This window comes from Protopterus annectens, chromosome 16.part0, assembly GCF_019279795.1.
Source record: "Protopterus annectens isolate FY-2018-M chromosome 16.part0, PAN1.0, whole genome shotgun sequence".
NCBI lineage: Eukaryota > Metazoa > Chordata > Ceratodontiformes > Protopteridae > Protopterus > Protopterus annectens.
The window spans coordinates 458469340-458493213 of NC_056750.1; the positions used below are offsets into that span (position 1 = coordinate 458469340).

Here is a 23874-nt window from a genome sequence, read left to right on the forward strand (position 1 = left end):
TTACCCATGTCTGGGCACTGTTATGCCTGATGCTTCCCTTCTAAGGTGTGTTGGGAGCATTTCAAAGGGAGGGACAATTCAAGGGACCTGGTCCTTTTCTAAAGCCAATCTTTACATCAATGTCTTAGAAATAAGGGTGGTCCTCTTGGCATTGCAGGGTTTTCAACACGTTCTCCCAGTGGGTGTGATCTCAGTCCAGTCGGTCTGTCAGCTTGGTTTCTTTACAAACAGGGGTCGATCATGATCTTATCCTCTTTATTTGGAAGGCTGAGAGGGTCTGGCAGTGGGTGATTTCATCTCTCTGGTTTCTGATGAAATACATATCCTGGGGATGTCCAGCATTTTGGCAGTCGGTCCAGTTAGGAATATTTTTCTGTACAAGTGGTCCCTAGATCTGTAGGGCACTCCTTATTGCAGCCGGTTTGCATCCGTGTCCAACACAGTGCAACAGCTGTTACATCTTAGTCTGCCATTAGTGGCAGCCATCTAGGGATGCTCTTCTGTATGCTTGGCCTTTGGGTCCCTTATACACTTGCTGTCTGAAACCTGCTAATAGCTTCCTCAGAAGGCAACCTGCTGCTGAGTGACTTATCTTCATAAGCCCCTTTTGGCCTCTTCAGAAACTGTTTGGGTGCTGGATCCCCTTCTGGATCTCATCTCCCATCCTGCCTGTCTGGATCCCCCTAGTCTCCACACTCTAAAGCTACCTGCATGGCTCCTTCAGTTCCCCTAATTGCCAGAAAATGCAGGCTTCCCAGCAGTATTCTACATATCTTGTCCTCCTCTCAAGATGTCTGCACTAAAGGTGTACACTAGTAAGTGGAAGTAGTTTGCTATTTGGGCAGACTGTCAGGGGTTTTGAGATGTTTTTGGCACCCTTGGAAGCAGTCCTGGACTTGCAGATTTAACTTCAGTTCCAGTTATTCTATGATTAAAGTGCAATTGGCAGCCATTTCCACCTTCCACATTGATAGGGGTGAAGTGCCTCTGGCTGCTCTAAAGGCTTTGAAGGCCTTCCATAAGGGTAATTTTCTGTTATGTCCTGCACTTTTGGATCTTGTTCATGTAGGATTTGCCTTTCATGTCAAGGTGCTGGCAGCTCATAATTTTGAACCTGCTGCTACCATTCATTTCAGCTTTTTGTCTTGGATAACTTTGTTTTTGGTAGCTGCCACTTCTGCCAGAAGTGTATGAGGTGCAATCCCTCTCTTCTGTCTTGCCATATTTTCTTTTCCATGAGTACAGGGTTTTGTATGGTTCCTCCTTTCTTCCTAAGGTGGCTACTGAAAATAATTTGAATCAAACCGTTCACCTTCCTCTGTTTTCCTAATCCGTCTAACAAAGGGGAATATTTGCCTTGATGTCCATAGACTGTTTAGATTTTATCTGCGCAGGAAAAAATCTTTCAGGAAATCTAAACAATTTTGTTTCCTTTCCCCAAGTCTTGTTTGGGTCAGCCTGTGTCTAAAGTTACTCTGTTAAAGTGATTATCTGATGCATTGTTTTTGCATTCAGTTTGAAGGGAATGCCATTTCATGAGAAGCAAAAGATCATTGTACCAGAGCTATGGCTACTTCCATTGCTTTTCACTCTAGGGCTTCGTTGGAAGATGTGTGTGGCTGCTACTTGTGTGGGCCCCATACATGTGTGTGTACCACTACAAGCTTGGACATTTTGTTGAGATCCAGGGCTTCCTTTCATTCCAACATGTTTTGGAATATCCTTCCTTAGAACCTCCTGGCTTATTACGTGGCTGGTGAGTTTGTCTCGTAGGCTGAATGCAGATGGAAAATAACATCAGATGTGGAAGTTAGGTACTCACCATAACAGTGTTGTCTTTCTCCATTTGGTTCAGCCTTCCTTCCGTCTGGCCCATGCCAGTTTGTTGGAGAGTTCCTTTTCATATGATTAAGTTGGTGTTTGCTTTGCCTTGTTTGTGATGGTGGTGTCATTTCTTTTAGGTTGCTGTTTGTCATTTGAGGCAATGATGGACAAACTCGATCTGAGATTCTCTATGTAAGCGAAGCATTATGGGTAGATGAGGCAGAGCCTGACCAAGTGAAGTCTTGGAGATTTGTATTCTCTCTCATCCTATAATATACAAGTTGAACAGACAGTGAAACATGGATCTATCGTTATAGTGAGTGCGTAACTTGCGTTTATTTCAGATCAGCTCCCAAGTCTGTTAAAGCGGCAGTCTGTTAAAAAAAAAATATATATATATATATATATAATATGTTTGCAGAAATTTACGTGTGTATTACTGAATTGCTCTGTATACAATCTGTTTTTCTTTTTCACCCATTAGGCAGGGAGCAGATTCCTCTCAGGATGAAATTGGTGCTTCTGCCATTTTGACAGCAAAACTGGATGAAGAAATGGGTGGAGGCCCAGTGCAGGTAGGAAAATGTTCAGTAAGAAATTTTAAATAAAAAAGAAATAGAGGAAGTATTGAAAAGACTTGGAATTCTGAAATGTGTGTTTTACTAGCATGCACCACTTGTGGGATTAGCAAAGCTGAAAGATATTTTCTGCAACATGCACAAGTGACTGATTTTACCCATGTGCAGTTATGGTGCCCCTTGCTATGAGTGCAGCTAAGGTACCACAGGACATAGGGGAGTAACTTTTCGTTGCTTAAGTCTTTGTATGTAGGGCAAAGCTGTGCACAAGGTGAAGGTACAAGTGCAAGATATTTCTTGTGGAAAACTCAACTACAACTTACTAAATAGACGCCAAGAGTGAGGTAGACTGACTAGGCAACAGACCGATGGTACTCAAGTTGAGGCCGAGTTGTAGGGCAGCTGTAGATGGAGTAAGCTTGTGCTTTACTAATGTAATACCATTGGTCCATTAGAAGCCTATATTCAGCTACCTAACCTAAATTTACCAAAAAGGCATAAGTCTGTTTGTGTTGGTGTAGCTGGCTGGCATTCACTCCTTTTAATTACTACTTCAAGCTGGAGGTTTTGAACTGTCTGGAGGGCCTGGAGTGTACAGTCCTACAGTACTTAACCATTGCATACTTTGATTATGCTGCTTTTATAGTATGTTTATTAAATATGTATGCCATGTATTTGTATTGGTGTTCTTCACCCCAAGTGCAGTAATGTTGATTCTGTAGTTTTCTCAGAGTTTTATCACTGGAATAATGCAGGGATCTCTCAAGAAAACTAGGATTACAAAACTGACCTTTAAGAATAAGTTTTGTTGGGGAGACTATTAAGAAATATTTGTAAGGGTGATGGGGAATAGAAGGTGGTTGTGGGGATTCTAGCATTGTATTGAGGTTAATGTGCGAAACAGGATTTGGTCCAGTACTGGGTGAAAAACATTTTCCTACACATGGAAAGAGCAAGAGAATTAGTGAATAATCAAACTTTAATAGTAGGGCAAGAAATGGGCAAAAGACCAAGATTCTGTTAAAGGCAGCAGAAGTTATAAAGTATGCCAGTACAGAAGCCGAGTGGATATGGCTGTGAAGAGCAAGGAGATGAATAGTCTGAAAAGAAATTCTTCAGATCTTTTGAGTGGACTTCAGCAGAGGACAGACACCTGGGTACTCCATAATTAACAGCTTCATTTTTCTTTATCTCAAGCATCCCTCAAGGTGCATGCTTTCGTGCTTAGCTCAAGAGTGGGGCATTCCTGTACCAAGTCTAGAATTTCCATGTCTCTAGCCGCTCTTGTGGCTTGAATAGTGTCCTCACATATGTCCTTGAAAAGTTGTCTTTTGTGATGCTTCCAAGTGTTTTCTGCAGTCACTAGATCAACCAGGAATATAACGGGAGTTGCATTTGTCCAGGACACTACATTCAAGAATGTTGCAGGTGTCTGTGCTTAAACTTTGCTACTTGCAGACACTGCTGAGAAAAGCTGATCATCACCCTCATTTTAGAGTCTTGCAGCAGTGGTGAGTTCTTGCACAGGGACTGGACAAAGTCATTTTCCACAAATGTCAGACTAGTAAGTTGAGAGCACAAAGCTAGACCAAGTCTAAATCCTGCATCCACTAAGGCAGTCTCTGAATCGTTTTCAGTAACCACATACTTCTGTGCAGGAGGCTAGTATCTGGTTTATTGTCCTTGGACAACCTCGAACACTGGTGGAAAGGTGCCACTCGCACGGCTGTTGGAGTGAGACCTTTGGGACAAATGCTAAATCATACCACTGCTGGAGTATGTGTTCAGATGGCACACAGTGGACCCTTGAATCATCAGGGCACTTTTGAGCTTTGGCTTATAGAACCACCATCTTTGCCTCCTTCGAGTCAAGCCTAGCTCTCCAGTAAGTATTGAGCTGGCTCTTTTCAGCTCTTGTTCCTTCAGGACAACAGCCGCTTGTACTTCAGCAGTGATGTTTTGATTTTGGGAAGGTAGTCTGTGACCTACAGTTCAAACTTCTGCATACTGGGAGGTCTCAGAATAGGCTTAGCGGGGCGTTTTCCATCCGTATAGGTGGTGTGTGTATGGAGCTTGGAGTAGGCTTCACTTGGCATTGCTTTGGATATATACCACTTTTTTTGCATGGTGCGATATCCTTCCATATCGCTGTTACACTATTCATCACTTCTGGAATTTCCTGGCAAGGGTGGCCCAGCATCCATCCAGTATACTAAGGCATTTATTACCTAGGGGAGCATCTTATGTCAGACATATGCTCCCACGCAAGCATAGTGTATAAAGGTGATTACCTATGCTCCCAGCTTAGAACTTTGTTGCCACCAGTCTGAACACCATTGTCTGTCTGAATGCCCTTCACAATGGCTGGTTATTCCAAGCCTGCACATTTCTTTTTTTCCTACATTGTTCAGTGGGTTACTTGTCATCCAAGGAAAGAAAATGTCATTGTGGGAGGGAGGCAGTCATAAGGACTACCACAATTGATGCTTGCTTTGCTTAGGTACTTCTTACGACCACACTCAGTGTTGCATCTGTCAGGCCTGTACCCAAGACTTTATAGTTCATAGTTGGTACTAGGCTATTGGCCATAGGGCCTGTATAAGCCTAGTCAAAAAGGTACCCTGGCTTTTGCCACCCAAGAAAATTATTTTCCTGTGCCCTTGTCGAGCAGAGCCACAAAAGTGATCCCTGGGGTGAATTTTCTATCTCCCAACCAATCATCAAGATTTTGCTTGACTGCTAATGAGCTTTGTTTGATATAGATTGGTAGTTTGTTCCAGAGTATGGGGAGTGTCTGGGACAGGAATCTATCCCTCCAGCATGTTCTGTTTATTGTGGTGACAAGGTTTAGGTCCTTAGAGCATGTAGCTCGGAGGGATTGGGATTTCTTTAAGTGGAGCATGTCAAACAGCTCTGGGTTTGACATGGCTTTGTATGTTAGGCAGAGATAACCTCCGAGTAGGATTTATGCGACTGAGTAAAGCTAGAGCTTTTTGCGACTGTCTGCGTAGGGCATCTGTTTGAGGCCAGTACTCCTCTGTGAGGTATTTCTGCGGCCTTTCCAGTTGTCTTGTGAGATGCATACCAAAAGGGGCGCTGTATTCTATAATGGGTCTGAGTGACAAGTAGAAGGGAACAATGACCTCTTTTTTTTTTTTTTTTTTCCTGGATGAGAAATGTTTTGTGATGAGGTGTGCCATGTAGGATTTCTTGACTACTGTGGCGATGTGATTATCAAAGGAGAGACTACTGTCCACCTGTGTCCCAAGGTCTCATCACACTTTCGGTGTTAAGTAGACTACCGCCTATGTGGTGGTTCATGGGTACCGAGCTTTTCCCACAAGGAATGACTATGCACTTTTTGCAGTTGAGCTTGAGGCCATGGCTTTGACACTAGGCATCTGTCTCATTGAGGCCTTTTTGTAGGTTGTCCACATCATTAGGAATTTTTTATGGCTCCTAGTTTGCAGTCAACTGCGAACTTGGTCAGACCTTCTGTGTTGGCCTGTATTTGAGAAGTCGATACCAAACAGGAGAGGACCCAAGACTGAACCCTGTGGTACTCCACTTGTCACTGGATGAAGTCGGATTTGCAGTCTGCTACTTTCACAGTGTGGGTTCCGTCATTAAGCCAGTTGGCAACTCATCTTGTGACATAGGGATTTATACCTAGTTTAGTGAGCTTTATAATTCCAGAGTGGGGGATGGTATCTAAAGTATTGGCGAGATCTAGATAGGCTTTGTGAACCACCTTACCCTCGTCTCCGGCTTTGGTGACCGCTTCAAAGAAGTCTGTCAGGTTTAGGACATGATCTGCCTTTTACAAACCCGAACTGGGTGGGGTCCAGAGTTTGGAGATAACCAATGTCATTGTTTATAAGTTCCATAGCCTTGCAGACCAGAATTGTCAGGCTAATGAGGCTGTAGTTCCTGGTGTCCATGGTGGCTCCCCCTTTGTGGAGTGGGATGACCATCGCTGTGCGCCATTCAGTGGGCAGAGTGTCTGAGGTAAGGCTATGATTGAACATGGTACTTGGGTGGGGTGCCAGTTCGTTCTGTAGTTCGTGTAGAAGGCAGCCTGAGATGTCAGGTCCCATGGATGCTGTGTTCTTAGCTTTGGGGAGAGTGGTTTTTTACCCGTGAAGCCATGATTACAGGAAATTTGCATTCTTCCGGTGTAGAGATGGGCCTTTTAGGGGTGAGAGGGGGATAAAGTTAGCACTGATCCTATCTGCCAGGATGTTGGCAATATCCATTGGTTCTGTATATTTAGTGCCATTGTGCTGTAACTCAGAGCAGACCTGAGTGTTGCCATTGAGATTCTTGATATAGCTATAGAATGCTTTGTGGTTGTCTTTAGAATCGGTGGCGATTTTGTTTTCATGACTAGCTTTGGAGGATTTTGAGGGATCTCAGCTTCTTACTGACGCTGACCAGGGAGTTCCTCCAATCATGTGATTTTACAAATTTTTTTGCAACAGTTTCTTCTGTTGTAGAGTTTGTTTATGGCAAGGGACCAGCAGATTGGCTTCCTTTTTTTGTAAGATAGTATCTGTTCTGCTAGGGCTTGCACGATCCATGCACTCGTGTAAGTGCTTATAAAGTGCATTTGTGTGGGATTCAGCAGTCCTACCTCTATTGTCTGTCTGCATAGGTATTGTGAAGTTTTCGACTTCTGTCCTAAGTGTGAAGTTGGCTTTGGAGAAATTTTTTACAGTGGTTTCCCTAATGGGCGGTGGGGGTGGGATGTGGATGTCTAGGGTGATTAGCTTGTGGTCTGATCTGACAGAGGAATTGACCTCTGGTGTGGAACACCAGTTGCCCATGTTGGTAATGACCAGCTCTAGGATATTGCTGTCCCTGGTGGGGGTGTGGATACGTTGTTACAAGGTGTTGGTATTTATGAATTCCCGAAAACGTTGAGCAAAACAGTTGGTACATGAGTAGTTTTCCAGTTAATGGTGGGGTAGTTGAAAGTGCCCATTATTGGGGTGTTAGGTTGTACCCTAATATTTTCCAGTGCATCAAGAAATGAGCAGTGGGAATCCTGGGGGATGTGTAGCAAGCTACAATTTAGATTGCGGTCTTGCCCAGAGTTAGTTGCACTTGAATAATTTTGGATGCGTTATGCTGAGCAAATAGCCTGGAGGTGTGTATATCCTTAATGAATATGGACATGCCTCAGCCTTTAGTGTTTCGGTCCAGGTTAGCTGGCCGAAAGGTGTGGTATGAATTATAGCCTGGTATTGCAGGGGTGCTCTCTGGAGCCTTGAACCAGGTCTCTGTCACTGCACAGATGTCTATGTTCTCCATTTTAAGGAGTGCCTTGCCTCGAGTGAGTGCATTTTGATGTTTAGACTTCTAGCATTGAGTAGCATTACCCTCAAATTTTGCTTGCTTTTGTGCCTGTTATGGTGGTGAATTTGTCATTTGAACCTTGCCTAAAAAAGGCATTATAGGGGTGGCAAGAGCCTTAGCCAATATCTGGAATCCCAAGGGCGACAGGTGCAGACCATCTCTGGCAAAGCATCATGGTCTGTCGATCCAGTCATCCCAGGTAAATACTGGATCCCCCTTAGAATGACACCAGAAGCTTAGCCAATTGTTGAAGTCAATCATGTCCTTCTACTGTGGTATCATTCTGGGTGATGGCAGGATGCTACTCAGGGCTAGGGTCATACCCGCCTGGGCTACAAGATTGGGCAGCTCCTTCATGTCTCCATGTAGTCCAGGAAGGTGCATCTCAGGTCATTCACACCAACATGGACAATAACAGAGTCATATTTGTACTTGTGGAGTGACCTGAGTGCGTGCTTTATTTGGCGGATCTTGGCACCCGACAGGCAGCTGACATTAACTTTCTCCGTGTTTAGCCTGGTGAGTGGAACATCAGTGTGCCTGACTATAGAGTTACCTATGAGTAGAGTGTTGGGTACGTTGTTATACTTTATGGGCTGTGGTTGTGGCACACTGAATTTCTGGGCTGTGTCATTTGGGTTGTGTTGGGGTGGGGGGGGGGGGGGGTTGGAGGTTGCTTGCATTTCTGCTTTGGAGGTCCCTGTTGCTTAGGCCAGATTTTTATTGAAAGCCTCTGTGAATGTAGGTGTGTTTTGTGTGTGTTTTGGTGGTGTGGGTTTTGAGGGACTATGTGATGAGTGTGGTGTGGTGCAAGTGTTTTCCTTCTCCGCTTGACTGTCTAGTCCAGTCTTGGGTGAAGAGAGCTTTGCTTCCAGTTTGGCTATACAAGTGCAACTCATAGCCACCTTTCTTCACATTGTATTTACTTTGAGAACCAGCGTCTCAAACTTCTGGCCCAAGGTACCATGGCAGAATCCTCTCATTCCAAGGTACAGCTGGCAGTTAAAAAGATGCCAAGAAGACTAGAGCCTGCTGTTGTGAAGTCTCCACCGAATGTCTGTCTTGAGATCAGTGAGACTGCAGAGGATAGCCTAGCATTACCTTTGGTTTCTTCTGCCATGACCTTCTTGAAGGGTGGCACGAATCCTGCTTCTTGTATGTCCTCAGGACTTGCAAACATCTGCCATGGACATTGGGGGGGACCATAGCCGGTTATTTCAGAGGGGCCCAAAGGGATTCCTCACCTAGTTGTTAGAGGTGCTGCATACCTTAACGGAATCCAGGCAGGTGTCTAAACCTCCATGTTTTGTCAGAATGGACATCCCAGTGGAAAAAAAAGACTAAGCGTGGTTTCTGCTCCCAGTGATACACAACATGATTGGCAGGAATTTACTCAAGGTTTGTTTAATGCTTTTATGGCATTGATGCCTCTTCAGGGGGTTTCGGTTCCTGCATCTCCTTGGTCCTGTATGCCTAAAAAGGCTAGAGAACCTAAGTCTTCAGATGAGGATTTGGATTCTGAGGCTGACTCCACAGCTGATTTCCTCAGTTGCATGCACCTTTAGACTATGGCCGTGAGGATGAGGAACCTTTAGACTATGGCCGTGAGGATGAGGAATCTGTCAGTCCTGATTATCCATTAGAGGAATTTTCCTTTGATGTCCTGTGTATGAAGAAGCATTTCAGATGCCATTTCCCCCAAGTATTATGTCCAGAAGCGGCATTATGAGTTGCTACAAATAGACTTTCCTAAACCTTCTGCTGTCCCAGTTGTGTTGGATAAGCTATTAGATACTTTCTCTGCTGCACCCCTGACACCGGATTCTCAGCCTTCTGCTTTTAGAAACCTGACAGGTTCTGTGTGTCAGATGCCTGTAAGTTATTATACAAGTGTCCTTCCTCTGATCTGTAGTGATTTCTGTATCTGCTGAGAAGCCTTATAGACTGTTGCCCTCTTCCAAACTCCTTTCTTCAGATAAGGACAGTAAAACCATGGAAAGGATTGATGAGTGTACACTTTGGATACTTTAGCCTTCAGGGCCATCAGTTGCCAGACTCGTATGACACAGAACATCCTGTTTCTTTCCAGATGGGAATATTTTCTGATGTCCCTCTCTCTTATCAAAGGCAGCTGTAATGCAGCAGATGCATCTTCCAGGGCTGCTGCCTCTAGGTCTTTGAGGCACCATTCCTGGCTTCTTTAGGTTTTGTCAGTGGATATCCATGCAAATTTTCTGGATGCTCCATTGGATAACCTGACTTTTTCTTACTGCTGTGTTTGACTTGTTCAAGATATTACATCAAAGTAAGGTTGTGAAAGATTTAAAACTGATTTTTGTCTCACCTGTCCCCAAGTTTTAGAGGAACTATCCCAGTAAGACTGCTTTTTTTGTGTAGACTGCCTTAGACAGTCTACTAAAAGTAAGAAGGCTCCTTGGTGTGTTTTTCCTGATAAGCCTACTGGAATGTCCAGGCCACAGAAGTACTCCTTTACTGACGCATCTTGCAGCCAGCTGACTATCTGCCCTTGCTTCCTTTTGGTCTTGTCTGTCAGGTGTTCTGTTTCTCTCCCGGTTTTGCAGGTGATTACCACAGATACATGGGGTTCCCCTCATCTCTCAGGGTTAATTTGTCCTGGAAAATGCTTTCCTCATTTTCCAGTGTTCCCCTTCCTGCAGCACAGCTTCCTCCTGTTCCAGGAGTGTTTCAGGGTCTGCTGGACCAGGGTGCCATTCAAACAGTCCTGCAGACAGAGGGGTTTGGGTTTTTATTCCAGGATGTTTCTGCTCCCCAGAAGGGAAGGGTCATGGAGACTTGTCCTAGGTCTTTCCTTTCTGAACACCTTTCTCATAGTGCCTTCTTTCCGAATGTGCTCACTTCAGACTCTCTGCTCTGTTGCCCCCCCCATAACTTCTTGGTTTCCTTGGATCTGAAGGATGCTTACCTTCACATCCCTATAAACCCTCTAGTCAGGAAATGTTTGCGTCCATTTGTTCCTCTCATTTTCTGCCATCTGCTTTGCCCTTTGGGCTTTCAGCAGTTCCAAGGGTGTTCACCAAATGTCTAGTCCATGTAGTCACCTTTTGCAGGTTTCAGGGCATTCAGATATTTTCTTATCTGGACGAATTCTTGCTTCAGGCTCTATTCCATTCAAAGCTGGTAAAGGATCTTCATTTTACCTAGCTTGTGTTACACAGCTTGGGGTTCACTGTCAGTCTTCAAAAGTAATGGTGACTCTACCTCAGAACCACATTTTCCTAGGCTGCAGGTTGCAGAGTGTTCCAATGCTCTCATCTCATCTTGTCTCCAAGGTTTTGTCTCTCACAAATTTCCTGTCCTTGCTTCCCCTTTCCTTTCTTCTAGTCAGAGTTTCTCGGGTCTTTGGGATTCATGGCCTCCACTATCCCTATGCTTCCCTGGGACAGGCTTTATTCAGGTGGCACCTGAAATCAGCCTGGCTTGAACACCTGTACCAGCTGGACCATTCATAGTCTCAAACTGGCATTTCATTGGTGAATTCAGCAGCTCTCTGTCATTCCAAGTGTTCCTTTCTGCTCTCCTGAGCCATCTCAGAACTGTTCATGGATGCATCAGAGCTCTGGTTGGGAGCTGTTTCAGGTTCCCTGAAGGTACAAGGCCTTTGGTCTCCTCAGCAGAGGATGGATCACATCAACATCCAGGAAATGCAGGCCATCATTCTGGCCCTTCAAGCTTTCCGTGCATTGTAGGTCCCATGTCCCTGTGTTTTTTATGGACAACACCACAGTCGTGTGGTACTTCAGTGAACAAGAGGGCATGAGGTCCTACCTTCTTTGCGGACTTGACCCATCAAGGATTGGAAATAGCCATCGGTCTGTAGGTCACCCTCTAGGCAGTCTGTATACCATCAAAGCGCAGTCTTGTTGCCAAATCTCCCAGTAGGTCTAAGACGCAACCTCATGAATGGATGCTTCACAGGGATATGTTTCTGGACATAGTTCATTGGTTAGGTATTCTTCAAGTAGATATTCTTGCCTCCCCTCTGAACAGACAGCACCCTCAGTTCTATTCAAGATTCCAAAGTCCTTGGACTTGGAAGATGGGTGCTTTCTTTTTCTTGAAAGGGACTGTTCTTGTAAGCATCAACTCTTCTTCCCCTTCCAAGGGTACTTAACAAAATTGAGAAGGACTTTCCAAAAATCTTTTTGGTGACACCCTTTTGGCCCAGATAGCACTTGTTTTCCCCCTATTCCATCTGGCGAGAGGCAATCATCATGCGTCTTTCTATTTTCATGTTGCGGTGTTCTTATTGAGGGATTCTGTGCCTCAGGCGACCAGAACGTCTACTCCTGTACAAAAGCTTAAGCCTTGTTTGCTGTAGTAGTTTGGGACTTAACATGTAGGGCCATAAACCAGGGACCTTAAATGTGACATCTGCACACACAGACCTCAAAACATTTCTGCCACAGTCGAACGTCAGATCGATCGCATCACTCCTGTACTGTCAAGACGTCTAAAGCTACGTACCCCATTGGGGATTTTGTTTATTATTGCTTGAGCTTGGTTTGATGACTTCCCTTTAGCCAGTGTCTGCCAAAAAGGATAAATGCTGATGCAGATACCAAACTCCACATAAAGACTCGCATGATCATTGCATTTTGTTTTGCCTAGGCCGGGAACACGACCATACCGCCTGTCCCATTTGCCAGTCATTCATCTCAGACAGACGCCATCTGGCCGCCCTTGACCTTTATGTAGAAAAGCAGAGGCTAAAACAGTTGGTACTTAGGATGGATCCTGAGTCTGCCGCCCAGGTGGAACCCACACAGAAAAAGGCTGATACCTTGGCCTACGGCCTACTTCCTCTTCCTCTCCATCTGACGCCCTGCCAGTCACCAATCTATGGGTTGAGTGACGTTCGCTAGAGCAGCCTACTTCACAGATTCCCCTTGAAGTTGCTGCTGATGTACTGGCCGACACGTCCACGGAGGTTTGTCAGACTGTTTCATCCGAAGTCAAGGGGGAACCAGGTTCCATCGGATGCCCGACTGGAATGCCAGAATCTGAGGCCCCCAACCTTACCTCAGGCCCCAGAAATTAGGCTTTCTCCCCAAACTATTCCTTTGAAAAAGAAGAAAAAACATCTTGTTGAGGTATTAACTGACTGGCAGTATTTCACTCTCTATTGCAGGCCTTTATGGCTCTTAGGCCCTCAGCCTCCTCTCCCTCCACCATCCCTGTCCTTAGCCCAAGGCCTGCTTCAGCTTCTTCTGTTCCCCTGCCCACTTCACATGAAAGAGAAGAAGAACTTTACTCCTCATCTGATGAGTCCATTACTCATCACAGATTGCCTCTCCCCTGAAATAATATTCCCCTGATGAGGAATCCATTGAAAGGATTCTTCCCCCAGAGGACATCACTTTTGGAGAGATCATTACCAAAATGAAAGAATATTTCAAATGGGATACTTCCCAAATGACCAAAACTCAGATAATTTGAATTCAAGTTGAATCCCCTTCCCCTTCTGCCATCCCTTCAGTTATACCTGCATATCTGGATGCATTTGCTTCAGCATCCAAAAATCCTGATAGTTAGCCACCAGCTCCTATGAGACCTGATGACCATAAATTTCTTGTGAAACCCACCTTGGCAGACCCAGCAGTCATGTCTGTAACCCCAGACAAACCGTCAAGACTTATCCCATCCTCGTCCCTTCTGCCTACAGACAAAGACAGCAAAAGTATGGACAGGCTAGGCAAGGTGATATACACCTTCTCCACCCTAGCTTTTAGAGCTGTTAATTATCTCTCACACACATGATTAAGTATGCCTTGGACCTGGTATCCCAAGCATCTTTTCTCCTATCCTCTATACCAGACTTCCTTAAGATGGAGTTGCAATCAAAACTATCCCTGGCATCTCAAGTAGCCAGACATTCAATTAGATGCAGCTGTGATGCAACCGAAGTTTCTGCTAGGTCTGCTGCATCCAGATCAGTTGCTACGCAGATACTCTTGGATAAGACTTCAAATCCAGAATCCTTGATGCTCCACTATACCACAACCTCCTGTTTGGCAAATGTTCCGCTGAACTATTTTAAAACCTTCAGGAGAAAAGTAAGGAGCTTCAAGATATTTAAGTACTTTTTGGTGTCTCCCATACCTAATTACTAAAGTTATCTAGCTAAGACCACCTGTGTCAGGAGAACTCCCTTGACTGCTACACCTTCTCCTTCCAGGCAAAGAAAAGGACCCAGGAGACTGACCTCTTCCAGACCAGCCTCTTCTCAGCCTTCTCCCAGACAGCCCTTTCATGACAGAAGTGGCACAAACGTTGCTCGACTGCCTTGCCCACCTACCCTTTGTCAGCTCGCCTCTCCCACTGCCTTCCCCTTTGGAGAAGTATCGCTACAGATTGCTGGGTTCTGGCTGTAGTGGAAGAGTGATACTACTTAACTGGAAAGAATGACCTCCCCAAGCACAGGGCATTCGATTCCCACCCCAAAACCAACTACACCTTATTCCCCAAATCTTACAGGATCTACTGACCCACTGATCCATAGAGCCCATCCCTCCAGGACAAGAATGAAATGGTTGGTTACTCAAGGTTATTTCTAGTACAAAAAAGGAGGGCCCTTGGAGGAGATACTGGACTTGTCCTTTCTAAACCTCTTCCTGAAAGTGCTATCCTTCAGAATGCTATCCCTACAGACTTTGCTTCCACTATTGCCAGCCCCAGCATCCATGGCAACACTATATCTGAGGCCTCCCTCCACATCCCCATCAAACCCTCTTACAGAAAGTACTTGAGTTTCACTCGGCCCAGTTCTTACTTTCAATTTCCTGCGTTATTCTTTGGTTTATCCACTGCATCCAGGGTCTTCACCAAAAGCTTTTCTCCAGCCATAGCCTATTGCAGGACCAAAGGCTTTCAACTCTATCCCTACCTAGATATCTTCATCCTTACAGAAAGAGGACACTTTAAAAAATCACTTGCAGTTTGTTGCTCCCTATTGCAAGGTCTGGGGTTCACCCTCAATCTACCCAAATAACATCACAAAAGGACACATTTTTTCTTGGGTGCAGGATCAGAACAGACCTGATGAAAACATCCCTTCCTCAGGGCAAGGTAGTTTCCCTTATAGGTCACTTACAGGACCTGCTCCAGGTCCACCGACTATCAGCAAGACAATTCCTGTGACTTCTGGGCCTTATGGCAGCCACCTTTTCTATGCTGCCGTTAGCTAGGATGCATATGAGGAAGCTGCAGCGGTATCTAAAGAATGTGTGCTCCCAGCACAACCACCCTTTAGAGTTCCAGATTCTCTTCATGCCCTGCCTAAAGGCAGAATTAAGGTGGTGGATACAACAAATTCATACAAACCCAGGCCTTCTCCACCTCCCCACACCAGCTCCGAACATGCATACAGACGCAACTTGAGGCCCTTCATGGTAGCCCCCCCCCCAGGTCTGATACAAGAGAGCTGACAGCCATCCCTATGGAAAAACACATGAATGTAAGGAAGGTGACTGCAGTCCTTTGGCACTGAAAGCCTTTCTTCCCATTCTAAGGCAGGTCCTCTTCAAACCTCTTCAAATCATCATTCAACACCGCAGTCATGTGATAAATCAACAAATGTGGGGGACCAAGCCCTACCTCCTATGCAGACTAGCAATCCAGATTTGGGATCTAGCCTCCAAAAAGTTTATCCTTGCAGGCATCCTGCATCCCATTCAAGGACAATCACCAGGTGGATGCTTTCAGGAGATCATCCTCTGCATCACTAGTGGATGTTGAACAGGGAAATTTTTCTAGACATTGTCCACCAGTGGGGCACACCTAAAGTAGATTTATTTGCCTCCTCCCAGAACACACAGTTGAAAAAGTTTTGTACCACGAACCACTCATCACCAGCTTGGAGAATGGATGCCTTCAACATTTCATGGAAGGGACTGTTTCTATATGCCTTTCCTCTCATTCAAAAAGTCCTGAAAATCAAAGGACGTGCCAAAAATATTGGCGACTTCCTACTGGCCAAGGCAGCATTGGTTTCCCCTTCTATCCATCGCCAAGTGCAGTCGCCACAAGTTACCCCACAAGGTGGACCTACTTGCACAGCAGAAGAGATAACACTCATTCAGCCTCACCTACAGATGCTATCTCTAGCACTCTGGGTGATAACTCTGAGGATGTGCTTTCGGTCCTGAGGGAGGCCAGGAAAGCTACTACAAGGAGATCTACATTTCAACATGGAAAAAATTCTCCAGATGGTGTTGCCAAAGGCAGAGCGATCCCGATCTAGCTAGTGACCCTCTAGTGTTAACTTATGTAACGAGTGGTGTTACCGCAAAGATCGGTCTTGGGGCCTCTGTTTGAGATGTACTTTACTGAGATCTATATTTCGTGATCGAAACCTTAAATTATTGAACACCTAAAGGTCGATCATGAAATATCTAACCCTTAACATCGAAAACTGCCATTCCCACATAGGGAAACATTGCCGTTGGCCAAATAAAATAAAAGTTCTAAACAGAAATGAAGGGGGGGGGGCTGTGCCCCTCACCCAACCCCTGACTAAATATACCAACTCCGAGATCACTCTACAGCGGCCAAAGCACAAAAGCCACCTAACAGCCAAATGACTCATTTCCTTGTGCGGAAACATCCATTCGCAATTTTCAGACTTCGACATTCAGTGATTGACCTTTAGGTGTTGGATAACCTAAGGTTTCAATCACTTAATAGGGAACCTACTTTTCTGAGGTACAAGACAAAAAACAGTGGTCTGTAGCTGACTAAGTTTTCAGATGACTGCAAGCTGGGTGCTGTCTTAAATTCACTTAGTGATGTGAATATCCTCCAAGAGGCCCTTACTGAAACTGACTGGTGCCAGAAGCATGGCCTCAACTGAATGCCAAGAAATGCATCATTATCCCCTTTGGGGAAAATGTCATCTCCACTAATTTTCACATTAATAACATACTAAGCATGCAATCAGATATGAGGGACTTGGCACTCAGGTTGATAGCAACCTGACTTTTGACCACCATGTTGCCTCCGTTGTATGGAAGGCTTTCTACATGGCCCACCTCATAAATAAGGGTATTTCATCCAGGAACAAGGGGGTAGTCGCATACCTGTACTCCTGCGTTATCAGACCCATTATCGAGTGCAGTGCCCCCTTCGGCATGTACCTTGCCAAGCACATGCAGCAGTTGGAGAGACCACAGAGGTTCCTGACCAGGAAAATCCTGTACAGATAGGCTAAAAGCCCTGTCACTCTACTCAGTCTCATACAGACTGCTCAGAGGTGACCTGTCTGACATACAAGGCCATTTCAGACCCAGTCTTGATGGAGTTGCTGCATATCCGTAAGACAAACTCCACTCGTGCAACCCCCACGCAAGGCCTTAGCCTAGTCTGTGACATTAATAGAACTTCTTGGCATGATAGATTTGTGTCCCGAAGACTTCCCCATCTGTGAAATAGACTCCCCCCCCCCCCCATGTCAAGCAGAGCACCTCTCTAGCCCTCTTTAAGAGGAACCTGGATGACTGGATGGGAAACGGAAAATATACCCCTGGGATCCCACCTGTGTGCCTGCTAGACAGGGGAAGACAAGGAAACAAGTGCTGACTTTGAGGGTACCTGGGTGAAATTCTTGGTTAGGCTTATAAGGGTCTCCTGGCCAATAGCCTAGTATCATCCCATGAACCTGTTTGAACTTATCAAGGCAGAACTTTCATACTTAGTCCACTTGTCTGATATTTCTGCCTGCTTTACCCTTAGACCCTCCTTTACTCTCCAGGCTACATGGTAAATTGTTCCTGAAAAGGGTCTTGCACATCAGGCCACCAAGGAAACCTGATGTTTTGTGTTTCACTGTTGCAGTCATTACATTTGGGTAATCAGCTGGCAGGTTGCCCTCAATCGGCCTGATTAACAAAGTCTTGGGTCCTCCGTCGGTTGCTGTCCCTTCCTTGATGTTAGGGGTATAAAACATGCAGCCGATGCCATTATGTCAGTCTTTCTTGCTGTACGGTGCCCGAAGGAATACCAGTTTGCAAGTGCCAGTCGGCCAACTCCTGAAATTTTTGTTTTCGAGTTTCAGAACCGAAGTCTTCAACTTAAAGCTAAGTACCCAGTTGGGGAAACTTTCTTGCTCCTTACCGATGTCAGTAAAAGTTAATAATTGCATTACTTGTAGAAAGCAAATACGTCATAAAGATTTTCATTCGTACTGTATTCCTTGCCTAGGCACTGACCACGACATACTTTGCTGTCAGTTTTGTGCTTTAATCAGCACACTATCCGTCTGTACATTTTTGCCTCTAAATATATCTGTTCTCGGTTTAACTACCCAGAAATGTCATCTGTTAGCCATCCGACTACCGGGATTCTGAAAAAATGCAAAGATAAAGACAGAGTTCGCTGAGGTCCAAAACTGCAGACAACGCTTCTCCTAAGCCAGCCGCCAGTTCGCTGGTACTCAGTGAGGCGCTTTCGCAGCCCCTGATACCAGCTACTTCTGATTCGCAGGCCTCTACTGAGATCCATTGGGAGTCCGGTATGCCGCAGGATGCTTCACCTGTGGAACCCGCCAATGTCTCTACCTTGGATGGATCTGGAGCCACTGTGCAGACACCGGCTTCTGAGGGTGTATTCAGGCCCACAGACTTGAATATTAAATTGACACCGCCTTCATTACCAAGGCCTAAATCTCGATCCATGTCTAAAAAAAACGACACCCAGGCCACATGTTCAAGCCCCTATGCCTGCAAAACAAATGATAAAAATGGCTGAAGATCTAATTACTCCAATTAGGGGTAGTCAAAACCCCCCCCCCCCCCCAAGAGGCCTATGGCTGAGCCTGTTTTTGAATCTTCCGATCAGGATTGTTTCTTCTGACTCTTCTAATGACATGGATTTATCCATACTTATGAGGATTCTGATGCAGAGGATTCCATTCCCTCTGCTTCCCCTCCTGAGGATTTTTCTTTTGGGGAAACTTTACATACTTTAAGGGAGCATTTCCACTGTGAAAGCCAAGAATTTTCTGATTCAAAAAAGAGGCTTAGGGATATCCTTCTACCTCAGCATAGGCCTTTGGTTATACCTCCTGTACTAGACATTGTTGATGTGTTCTCGGAATCCAGTTTGGCCCCTGATTCCCTGCCTCCGACTCCTGGTAAACCTGACCGATACTACAGGGTTCCTGAGTCCCACAAGTTCCTTTTCAAAAATCCTGTTTCAGATCCAGAAACCATTTCTCAAGGACCCAATGGCTTCTACTGCTAAAAATCCTACTCCTTCTGATAAGAGACTCCAGGGCAGTGGATAGATGGGGTAAAAAGGTTTATACTTCTGCAACCTTGGCAACCAGAGCTTTAAACTGCCAATTTCATATGTTAAAATATCAACAGCATATTGGTCTGCTTAAACAGAAAATGATGATTCCTGACTCTGTGGAAAATTAAAAATTGACAGGATTTAATGCATTCTGCTGAACAAGTTGGAAAACATACTTTGCAATGTGGGTTTGAGACTTTAGTGGCCTCCCGCAGGGCTGCTGCTGTTACTGGGTCTGTGCTTAGAAGGCATGCTTGGCTTAAGTAGCAATCTTTGATCATGTTGAAGCTAAATTGTTGGATGCTCCTTTAAATCAGGACAGCCTGTTTGGCAATAAGGCTGAAGAAGTTCTAAAAAAGTTGGAAGATGAAGCTAAATCTATGCAAACTGTTAAAGATTTCTTAGAAGTGCAACCTCCAAGATTTAGTAGGCACTGGCCTACTAAGAATTGGTCCTTTCCAGCCTCTTCCAGATCCTCTCAAGCCAAACCCAGACACAGCAAAAACCCTATGTTTCAGTCCCAGGGGACTCTCAGAACTAAGCAGTGGGGGGGGGCCTCCACTTCAAAATCTGGAAATAACAAGACACCCCCTATAGTAAACGGTCTCAATGACTTCCTTTTAAAATTACCAAGCACTTATCTTTTAACCACCCCTTTGGGGGGAAAGATTGCTCTTCATGCAAAGAACTGGGAATGCATAACCCTGGACAAATGGGTTTTAAATAGTGTCCCAGGGATACAGATTTCATTTCCACACGTTGCTAACACCAAACAGGTGGCCAGACCTGCCCCCAAATCAGTGGGCAGAAGCTCAAAAACAAGTACTTTCCCTCTTAAGCATGGGGGCTATTCAACTGGTACCAGAAGAGGAAAAGGGACAAGGTTTCTATTTCAGGCTTTTTCTTTTTCTGATACCCAGAAAAGACAAGTCATGGCATCCAATTCTGGACCGATCTACCCTAAATACCTTTCTGGAGACTCCAAAATTCAAGATGATGACTCTTCAGTTACTTCCTATGCTAGGCAGAGATGCCTGCTTGGCAACCCTAGATTTAAAAGAAGCATACCTGCACATCCCAGTCAGGGAATCCTGCAGAAGATACCTACGCTTCAAAGCAGGCTACTTGGATTATCAGTTCTCTGCACTGCCCTTGGGCTTGTCTACTGCACCCAGGGTATTCACAAAGTGCCTGGCTCCAGTTATTGCATTTTGCAGGCAAAGAAATATTCAAGTATACCCATACCTGGACGATTGTCTAATACGGGCAGAAAACCAGGGCATACTTTTAAATCATCTGTTTTTTGTAAAAAGGGTTCTAACTTGTCTGGGGTACACCATAAATGAAAAGAAATCACAACTGGTACCCTGTCAACAGATTACATTCCTGGGTGCAAGCTTGAATACAACTGCCCAGATGGCTTTCCTCATGCCAGAGAAGCAAATTCATTTGGTAACTTGCTTCATACAAGTGGCCACAAAAACCCTGCTATCTGCAAGACAAATACTGCAAGCCTGCTATCTGCAAGACAAATACTGCAAGCCTTGGGGTTCTTGGCCTCCTGCATTCTTTTAATTCCATTTGCAAGAATGCATATGAGGAAACTACAGTGGCATCTAAAAAGTGTATGGAGTCAACATTGTCACAGCCTGGAAACCATGATTCCTATCATACCGTGCCTACGCCTAGAGTTCCTAAGGTGGGCAGAAGCTTGCCACCAAAACAAGGGCCTACCATTCATAATAACCCCGCCCAAACCCTAACTACAGATGCATCAGACTATGCATGGGGGACTCACCTGACAGGGAAGCACATTCAGGGCAAATGGAACCCAAATCAAATGCACCTACATATCAATCAAAGAAATGTTAGCTGTACAGAATGCTCTGACAGCCAAGGACTACATTCCTCCAGGACAACTAATGGTAAAGACTGACAACACCACTGTTATGTGGTACATAAGCAGGGGGGTACACATTCCTACCCCCTCTGCAGACTAGCCATGGAATTGTGCAACACAGCCTTGAGCTACCAAGTGCATCTACAAGCTCAGTTCCTGCCAGAAAAATTGAATGCACTGGCAGACGGACTAAGCAGAAACCTCATGGACCCACACAAGTGGAAACTGGAACCACGGATTTTCAACATGTTGACAAGCGAATGGGGGAGCCCAGACATAGATCTATTTGCCTCCCCCCAGAACTACCAGTTGGACAAGTTTTGCACAAGGACTCCCCACAAACAAGCCCGGAAAGTGGATGCTCTGTCTTTCAGCTGGAAAAACCTATCCGTTTACACCTTTCCCCCTCTGCCTCTGCTCTTCAAAGTTCTACTGAAAGTCAGACAGGACAAACCAAGGATTTTGATTCCTCCAGACTGGCTGCGCCAACACTGGTACCCCCTCCTGCGCAGTGTCGCAAATATCTCCATGCACCTGCCTCAGACCCCTTCCCTGCTGTCTCAGCAGGAGAACCAAATTCTTCACCCTCCGCTTCCAACATTGAACCTTGCAGCCTGGCTAATCACTTAAATTCACCCTTATCCCTTAGCAAACCTTTGATGGATGTCATCTTGGAGGCGAGGAGACCTAGTACTAGAAAATATTATGCTGACAAATGGAAAAGATTCTGTGCCTGGAATCAATCTTTAGGTATGAGCACAGCAGCACCCAATTTACCTCAGATTTTGCAGTACTTAACTGAGATGCTTCACAAGGGCCTGTCTTTTTTTCCTCTATTAAAATCCATGCCTCACCTGTTTCAGCTCACTATAACACAGAACCACATCTCTTCTCTCCTCTGCTCAAGCAGTGTCTGAGGTGCAAAAAACTTGAGACCATCCAGGAGAGCTCCTACCCCTGCCTGGGGCCTTAACTTTGTTTTGGAGAAACTCTACCTCCTTTCGAGCCAGCTGCTACTGCAGACTTAAAATTTCTTTCTTGGAAAACAGCCTTCCTTTTAGCTGTCACTTCAGCTAGAAGGATATCTGAATTACAGGCCCTTATGGCAGTGGAGCCTTTCATTATCTGTCATGCGGACAGGGTTTCTCTTGGGGACCAGTCCATCCTTCATGCCCAAGGTGGTTTCCAGTGTGGCTCTTAAGTCCATTCATTTGCCAACTTTCTTCTCCAATCCACAGAACAAAGGGGAACGGATTCTGCATTCCTTGGATGTGCACAGAACTACGATTCTACTTGGACAGGACTAAATCTCAAAAAAACTTAATTACTGGTAGCATTTGCTGCAGCGGCAGAGGGGAAGGCTATTTCAAAACAAACCATTTCTAAATGGATACGCAGTTGCATTCATTTCTCCTATAAGCACCATGGAAAACCTATCCCCCAGGGGATCAGATCTCACTCCACCAGGATTGCATCTACTTCTGCAGCCTTTCTCAAGAGGTGTTTCTACCAGGGATATCCTAGAAGCTGCTGCCTGGAGTTCCGTACATACTTTCACCAAGCAATATCATTTACCAATTTTCTCTAAATCCAGAGCTGGCTTTGCCACTGCCTTCTTGCAGGGCCTTATAGCTGGCCTTAATGCTGTATAAACTCCTCCTCCTCCCCCCAACCGTAACTTTGGGAATCTACCCTAATGTAATGACTGCAACAGTGAAACACGAAGAACATAGTACAGTTGTGTACACTTGCCATAAATGTAGATGTTTGAGTGTATTCATTGTTGCAGTCCTGGTTACCCTCCCTCCAGCCCCCTAGTTTTTTCTGACTATACCTCTGCTTTCCTTTGCTGTGCTTAAAAGCCTTTTTGGTGTATTTGCTTTTGGTTAGAGGTATACCTTTGTGTTTTTGTGTTTGTTTGCTCTCCATTAGGGGGGGGCACCTGACATCTCTGGCAAGAAAAAGTGATGTAATGGCGTCAGCTGCATGTTTTATACCCCTGATGACCTGACGTCCTGGAAGAAGGGACAGCAACTGACACAGGACCCAAGACTTAGTTAATCAGGCCGACTGAGGGCAACCTGCCAGCAGACTACCCAAATGTGTAATGACTGCAGCAGTGAATACACCCAAACATCTACATTTATGCTTAGTGTACACAACTGTACTTTCCACTGCCTTGGGACCTGAACTTCATCCTAGAAAAGCTCACACTGACCCCATTCAAGCCAGCCAGTTCTGCAACACTTCAAATGTTCACATGGGAAACAGTCCTGCTGGTAGGCCTTACCTCGGCTAGAAGGGTATCAGAGTTGCAAGCACTCCTGGCTTGTTCCCCCTACACGGTCTTCCACAAAGACAGGCTGACCCTACGTACCAACCCTTCTTTCATGTCCAAAGTGGTCAAAAAAACTATCTTTAAACCAGTCCATTTACCTGCCCACTTTCTTCCCCTCTCCAACTATTGAATGAGAGAATACTCCGTTCCTTGGATGTGCACAGGCAACTAAGGTTTTACTTGGGGAAAAAACTAAGTCCATCAGAAAATCGAATCAACTTTGTATCGGCCTATCCCAGGGCACTGGGCATGGCAGTCACCAAAAAAGAAAAATATATCTCCTGTATCAGAAACAGTCTGCTTCTGCTATTCCTTCCACAGCAAAGACTTGCATCAGGGGCAAGTGCACATTTTACTAGGGCCGTAGCATCATCCAAAGCCTTCTTCAAAGGCCTGGACACAGCCAACATCCTGGAGGTGGCCACCTGGTCCCCACTAATACACACCTTTACCAGACATTACAAATTATACCACATTTCCAGAGCAGGGTTTACTAGGGAAATCCTGCAAGGATTTCTGGAATTGGCTACAGCTACCTCCTCCCTTCT

At 45.2% G+C, this 23874-nt stretch overlaps 1 protein-coding gene across 1 annotated transcript in view; it reads left to right on the top strand.

Moving 5' to 3' along the window:
- GSN (gelsolin) overlaps window positions 1-23874 on the top strand; it is a gene marked incomplete in the record, with an annotated part of 970219 nt that overhangs the window by 648065 nt on the left and 298280 nt on the right. Inside the window, 1 exon segment of the mRNA XM_044058005.1 lies at window positions 2309-2399. Coding sequence (XP_043913940.1) covers window positions 2309-2399 — 91 coding nt within the window.